Here is a 6,876-nt window from a genome sequence, read left to right on the forward strand (position 1 = left end):
TTGCAAATACTCTTGGCCTTCTTTTTGATGGCTACTATATTTGCATAGAGCACGCGCTTGTTATCAGGGAAACTCAAATTAACGTAATACAGGAAAACCCTAAGCATACTCTTCTCGTTTCCCTCTCAAAGCTTTTCAAGTTATCGTATCGTCACTAGTAAACATCTAAACAAACACTTTATCTGAGATAATTTTCAACTTCTACTCACCATACTCCTGCGGACATTCCAAAGTAATACCTCAGCAAAAACGTTGCTGCACACGGCGCATTCGATAGTCCATCGATCAGCAACAGTGATACTCCAGGCAATTGTGGATCATACCCACAAGCCGTTGCATTCCTGCCTGCAACAAATCGAATTGTCCAGCCCACCGCCACCAAACTGTGGCAAGTCACTAACGGCATCAACAGCTTATCCCATTTTGCTTCCGAAAATATCAGGCAAAGCGTTGCAATCACAGCTGTTCCTAAAGCAGCATAGCTCCATGCAGTTACCCAAATCTCTGCAACATATTTTTCGTGTTGATCAAAAAGGATATCCGATTCACAAAGAGGAGCACAGCGTCCAGAGCGGTTTAGTCTGACGTAATGGTGGGACTTGGTTAGTCCTTGACAACTGGTCTGATAGGTGGACGTGATCTTTGATATTGGGGGAGAGAAATGGGCACCGTTCCCTCCAGGAATAATACCTTGTCCAACGATCGTATTTCCGCCTGGTTCGCCAGGACCTTCCATACACATATGCTCGTGATTGTTTTCCTTTGGGAAGCGATTGCAGTCTAGAGCAGTTGGCCACGGGAAACCAAATCCTTGGAGAACAGGATTACAACGATCGCGCACAGTCTCACATAGCCCCCGACATGGGCCAATCGGTTCAGGAACCTTCGACGTGCACATGGGCACATACGCCGAACAAAGGAAGAAATGTAGTTGCGCGCTGCACCCGTACTGAATCAGGGGTGAGAAGGTCTTCAATGTAAAATCTGCATCGGCCTGGAGTTCATGACCCACAAGGTTCGGCATGGAGGTCTCGTTGTATCCAATTCCCCGGCACAACTCTATCCTGATTGGCTCACATACCCTAGGGGACTGATCAGCACCGATTTGCACGCCAACGGTTGCAGTTGTCAGAAACGCAACCGCCACTAATAATAGCGCGGACCTGGCTGCACTCATTTTTTCACACATGTCACAATTATCGCTTGCCGAGCTGCGGACTCAGAACAATAAACACTCAATAAACCGCCAATGAAACCGGGGCATAAACCACAAATTCAGTATTCATTACATTCCATCAGATACCGGGGGAAGCTGATATCATACGCAACCACCTCACCGCGTTCAATATCACGGTTAACTTGAAGATTAGAAAACGCTCCACCGAAAGCGAACTGCGGCCTGCACTTTATCATTTCTCGCCCGCACCAGGTTCCAATATTCACACCTCGCCGCGACTTGAAAGCCTCGAACTGCCTCAAATCTCACGCCCGCGGCTATCTGCCAGTCGGAATTCCGTATCCGAATCGGACAAAAACACTTTTCCCACGCACTTTTCCAGTTCTACGCGCTGCATGGTCCGAATTCTGGACGTTGCGCTATGCGCCCAACACGGGGCCAATCATCCCAGGAATTTTGCACATCTCGAGGGCATCCGCGGAGGAAACTTGCCGTGAGCACTCGGAATACCAGCCGCGATTGCTCAAGGTATTTTCACCTGATCTTAAGAAGAACGGCTGTGGTGCTGATAAGACGCTCGCCTCCACTTCGCTAGCGATAGATACAACCCAGACCGGTCTAGCCGCATCTAAACCCGCTCCTCGTCGTCGGCTGACTGAACTGAACTGGCTAACAAGCCGATAATATGTTTTCATGTGTGGCGGTGGCGACTCACGGCACGACTCACCGTTTCCTCACGACAACAACAACAAAGTCACTGCTGCCGAGTGCCAGTTCTTATCCGCCTCCTGTGACTTTCGGCCGTGGGTTGCCATCAGGATGTCAGGTGCGGATTGTAAAGGATAAATTATTCTGGAGCGAGGGTGAGTTGTTTATCTTTCCATTCGTGGATTTTGCCAGCAGTAAAAAATCTAAGAAATAAGAATAATAAATTGTTGATTGGAATGGAATAAAATAAGATAGTTATTGGGACAGAGGAAACTATCAGCTACAATTAAAAGGATATATGACGTGGACGGTCCCAAACTCGTTTGAGGAAGAAATAAATACGACTAGGGTCTAAATGGCCAGTCCCACGGAGTAGGTGGGGTAAACTATGCTCGGACTAATTGTATTTATTTTTAAGACGAGAGGTCTGCGTTCCGCTGAAGTAGTGACTCTAAGCTACAAGATGTAGGATTCATTCAAAGTGTTCCCCCCAGCCGTAAGGAGCGACTCGAAACGATAGAGATTTGTGGACTAGCAACCTCCAAAACTCAAAATTTATTATCTTTCTGAAACGGCTACCACTCCCTGATATCCGACGTTCTGCTTTCGTTAACGACAAAGTTGGTGGGACTTGGAGGAACACTCTCTCCCTCACTGCATCCGCTAGGTCCACCCTCATGCGGCGGAGAACCAATATCAGACAAAATATTAACTGTGAGACTGCGGTCAGGATGAGGAACCTTTCAATAGTATAGTATTATACTGCGGGTTCGGCGTTCCCGAACCCGATGTTAAGAAGGTTCGGGAAAAATCGGGCTGCCGGCTCTACTATGGGCTGGTTACCGTCACGTTACAAGTGTCGGCTCCTAAAACCATTGAAGAGGACATGCAGCCCTCGGCATCTTCATCTGAAACGTAGATGAGGTGCCACATTTCCCAAATAAATTTGCAGCATTGTAAAGCGGCGACTGCACTTATCAGTCGTCGAATCAATAGCTGCAAGACATTTATATACTTCATACAAGAACCGTGGGTTGTTGGTGGGGTAGTCAGGGGCCTAAACTTCCAACATGCTGACCTATTGTATGCCAATGGAAGCGATCGACCCCGCACCTGCATGGTAGTCTCCAAAGACTTCCAGGCTAATTTGGTTAACGACCTATGTGATGGCGACACCACATCGGCTAAGCTAACCATAAAAAGTCAATCAGGAGATAAAGAGACACTATGATGCTCTGCATATTTTCCCTACGACGCAGAAGACGTTCCCAGTGGAGCATTCATCAGAGCTATCCAAGATGCCAGAAGTAGAGGTATGGGGGTAATAGCAGGATGTGATGTCAACGCTCAACACATATGCTGGGGAAGTTCGAACGTCAATGCAAGAGGATCAAGACTACTGGAGTATCTAGTAGGAACCGATTTGCAGATCCTAAATGTGGGTAATGAACCCACTTTCTTCAACGTGGTCAGGCGAGAGGTCATCGACATCACGGTGGCATCTCTAGACATCGCGTCTCTGATCGGAGAGGGGAGAGTATCAAATGATATCAAACTCTCGGATTACAGACGCATTGATTTCGTTATGGGCATGGATCTACCTCCACCCACTCCATTTCAAAATCCGAGGAAGACGATTGGGTGATGTATCGAACAGAATTGAGCGCCCCAGTCACGATTCCTGGAAAACGCATCATATCCATTCCTGGAATTGAGAAGACAACCCAGATGATCACAGCTAGCATGAGAGAAGCTTTCGAAGAAAGCTGTCCACTCAAGATGCCAAAGAAGGGTAAAACACCATGGTGGAGTTCGGATTTGGCAAAACAGAGGAGAACGACAAGGATGCTCCTCAATCGTACTCTCAAGGGTGAATCAGACACTAGCTGGAATCGCTATAAAGAGGCACAGAAGGCTCTAAAGAAAAGCATAAGATCGGCTAAACGATCATCTTGGAGACGCTTTTGCGAAGAGACTAACTCGTCCTGCAGATTGCTCTGGTGCTGTAGGAATGCGATAGGTAAGACTTGGGGACTTTCAGCCAAACGGATATACTGGATGTATACATCCATAATAAAACCCATTTTGATGTATGCATGCATCGTCTGGTGGCCAAGACTGAACTTTGCTAACAACAGGAAGCTGCTAACGCAGATTCAGAGACTTGGTTGCCTAAGTATCACTGGAGCAATGAGTTCTACGCCGACTGCGGCACTTGAAGCTATCCTAAATTTACCCCCCATTGACTTGGAGGTGAAACGGAAGCAGCCAACGACGCATATAGACTCGATACCATTGGGGCGTGGAAACGGTCATGCGTCTATCTGGAAATTCCTTGAAAAACATCCAGTAGCGCTGATGCCGACCGATCATATGGTTTCCAAATTCGTCTTTGAAAAAACATACACTGTCGAAATCACAGAAAGAGAAGAATGGCCATGAGTCTTTTCAGATTACAGACCTAATAATCTGCACCGACGGGTCAGTCATGAAGGATGGATCGGGCGCAGGCGTGTTCTCGGAGAATCCGATTATAGAACTGGCCCGACCCCTCGGAAAAATGACGACCATATTCCAGATGGAGATATATGCCATTTCATTGGCAGCGGAAGAATGTTTGCGACAAAAGTGGAGGGGTTTCACCATTCGAATCTGTTCCGACAGTCGGGCGGCATTATTAGCACTAAATAGCAACGACATATCAAGCCAGTTGGTGTGGAGTTGTCATCAGGTGCTGCTGAAACTTGGCCGACTGAACGAAACGTTCCTGATATGGATCCCGGGGCACTCTAACATCGCCGGTAATGAGGAGGCTGACAGACTGGCTCGCCGAGGGTATGGATCCACAATCGTGGGGCCAGAACCAGCTCTTGGAATCCGACCATCTACTGTCAAGTCTACTCTGAAGGGTGAAATTGCAAGGATTTCCGCAACCGAGTGCAGAAATTTGGACTCCTGCCGGCAAGCGAAAATCCTTGTGAAAGACCCTAAGGCCACTAGAGCGGCATATTTGTTGTCCCTTAAGAAGTGCGACATGAAAACCCTAGTAGGGCTTTTGACGGGACACTGTTCCTTAAACTACCATATGGAAAAGATTGGGTTAGTGGTTTCGGCTATGTGTAGCCAATGTGAGGAGGAGGAAAAAACGGCCCTGCACTTTTTAAGCAGCTGCCCGGCATCCTCAGATCTCAGGCGAAGACACCTTGGCAATCTGGGAATCTGCACACTCTCTGCATCTGGAGAATTTTCTCAGATTTGCTAAAGCCTGCGAACACCGTAGGCGGGAAGCCATTGAATAGGCAACTTACGGGGATAGTACAATGGGCCTAACAATGGCCTGAGTGCTCGGAGCTGCGGCTCCCACCAGTTAACTAAACTAAACTGAAGCAGTATTATACACCAGAGGACGATTTCTATGAATATCTAAATGTAGTCCAGGATAAACTTCATGAAAGTTGCCATTGCAATCCTAATGGGTGATCTAAATAAATGGGCTCTGATTACACCTTGCTCAGACATGTGATCGAATAAGCCAGTCTTCGAAACACTAATGACAATGATGAAGAGTTTACGGTTTTCTGCAGCTTCCACCACCTCGTCATTGGTGGCACATTGTTCGAGCACAAAGCCTGCCATAAAGTCAGTTTCTTTTCAACTGACCAGGAACGTCAATCTAATCAGATCGACTACATTGCCACTAACAGTAGATTTAAGAACTATCTTCTTGATACGCGACAAGGGCCTCAAGTGTAATCATTTGATAGTCACTTGGCCTCGCTTCAATTATCTTGCTGATCCGATATCAGCCCACCAGAGAATATTGATGAAAATTGGGCCGCCATCAAAAGTGCTCTTCTCCGGCGGAAGTGGCGAGCAAACTGGCAAGCGAATCGGGGAAGGAACTGAACTGAAAACTGAACTGAAAGCATTTATTGTTGAGTGAGTGGGGACATATGTCATGCACTTGAGCTACGGTGCCACCAGAAATCAATCACAGCAGACACCACGACAAAAAGGAATTTGTTAGTGCGATAGTCAGCAGGATAGCAGCTTTCGCAAATAATAACGATTTGTTTACCGTATGTCGCATCACCAAGGAACTTATCTGTAAATCTCCCGGTGGTTCTATGAGTGACGTGAATGGCAACTCTCATCCATAGGGGTGGGAGCAATTTTACCACAGTTCTTAACTAGATAGCATCTGATTAAGTTCCGGTCCTTTTGAATGGAATGGCATCATGCGGATACGGACTACTCCTCCTAACAAACGAGAAAACATCAATACCCTCAATGCACTCAAACGCGGCCGCTGCGCTTGATGGTCTTTCAGAAGAACTATTAATCGCTGCTTTTTCTTCTTATCAGCAAATCCTGGGAATCAAAAATATCTTCAAATGATAGGAAGAAGAAGATGATTTTGAAGATTCCGAAGCGAGGCGATACTGCCTTATCCGAAGGATGTGGAGGACTTCAATGACTATAACTTCTTTCTTCAAACGCAGCAACCACCACCTATTTGCTCTGTCATACAATCATAGACCCAAATAGCTGTGGATTTGGAAAGGGAGGCAAGCAGAGTTTTGTACTTGCGTCTATTTCGCAACTATTGCCAACAACCATTTATAAGAACGGAGGTTCTGGTATGAAACCGATGAAAGATTCCAGGCCTTATTTTGTCTATGGATGTCCCACAGGGCTTCATACTGGACCCACTACTGTAGAGCATCAAATACAACGATATACTCGAACTTCCAGTCCCGGAGGAAGGCACGGCAGTGGCTTACGAATACGATATAACACTCGTTGTAGTCGCAAAGCATCGCGAAGATGCTGAGTTATACTCCGAAGAGTTGTGATCTGACACTCGTGGGGGAAAAACGGAAGCAGGAGAAATTATCTCCTAATTAAAATAGTTATCATAATCATAATTAAATACTTAGGAGTGATGATAGACGCAAAGCTCAGTTATGAGTAACTCGCGCAGTATGTTT

The 6,876-nt window shown here is 46.5% G+C and overlaps 1 protein-coding gene across 1 annotated transcript in view; it reads right to left on the reverse strand.

The window, feature by feature from the left end:
- LOC119655734 (frizzled-4) overlaps nucleotides 1-1,949 on the reverse strand; it is a 116,362-nt gene extending 114,413 nt beyond the window's left edge. Inside the window, exon 1 of the mRNA XM_038061787.1 lies at nucleotides 210-1,949. Within this exon, the coding sequence (XP_037917715.1) occupies nucleotides 210-1,189 (980 nt within the window). The 5' untranslated portion in view covers nucleotides 1,190-1,949. The remainder of the gene's footprint in view (nucleotides 1-209) is intronic.
- Between the last annotated feature and the right edge of the window lie 4,927 nt (nucleotides 1,950-6,876).

The sequence above is a fragment of the Hermetia illucens genome, chromosome 1 (genome assembly GCF_905115235.1).
Source record: "Hermetia illucens chromosome 1, iHerIll2.2.curated.20191125, whole genome shotgun sequence".
Classification (NCBI taxonomy): domain Eukaryota; kingdom Metazoa; phylum Arthropoda; class Insecta; order Diptera; family Stratiomyidae; genus Hermetia; species Hermetia illucens.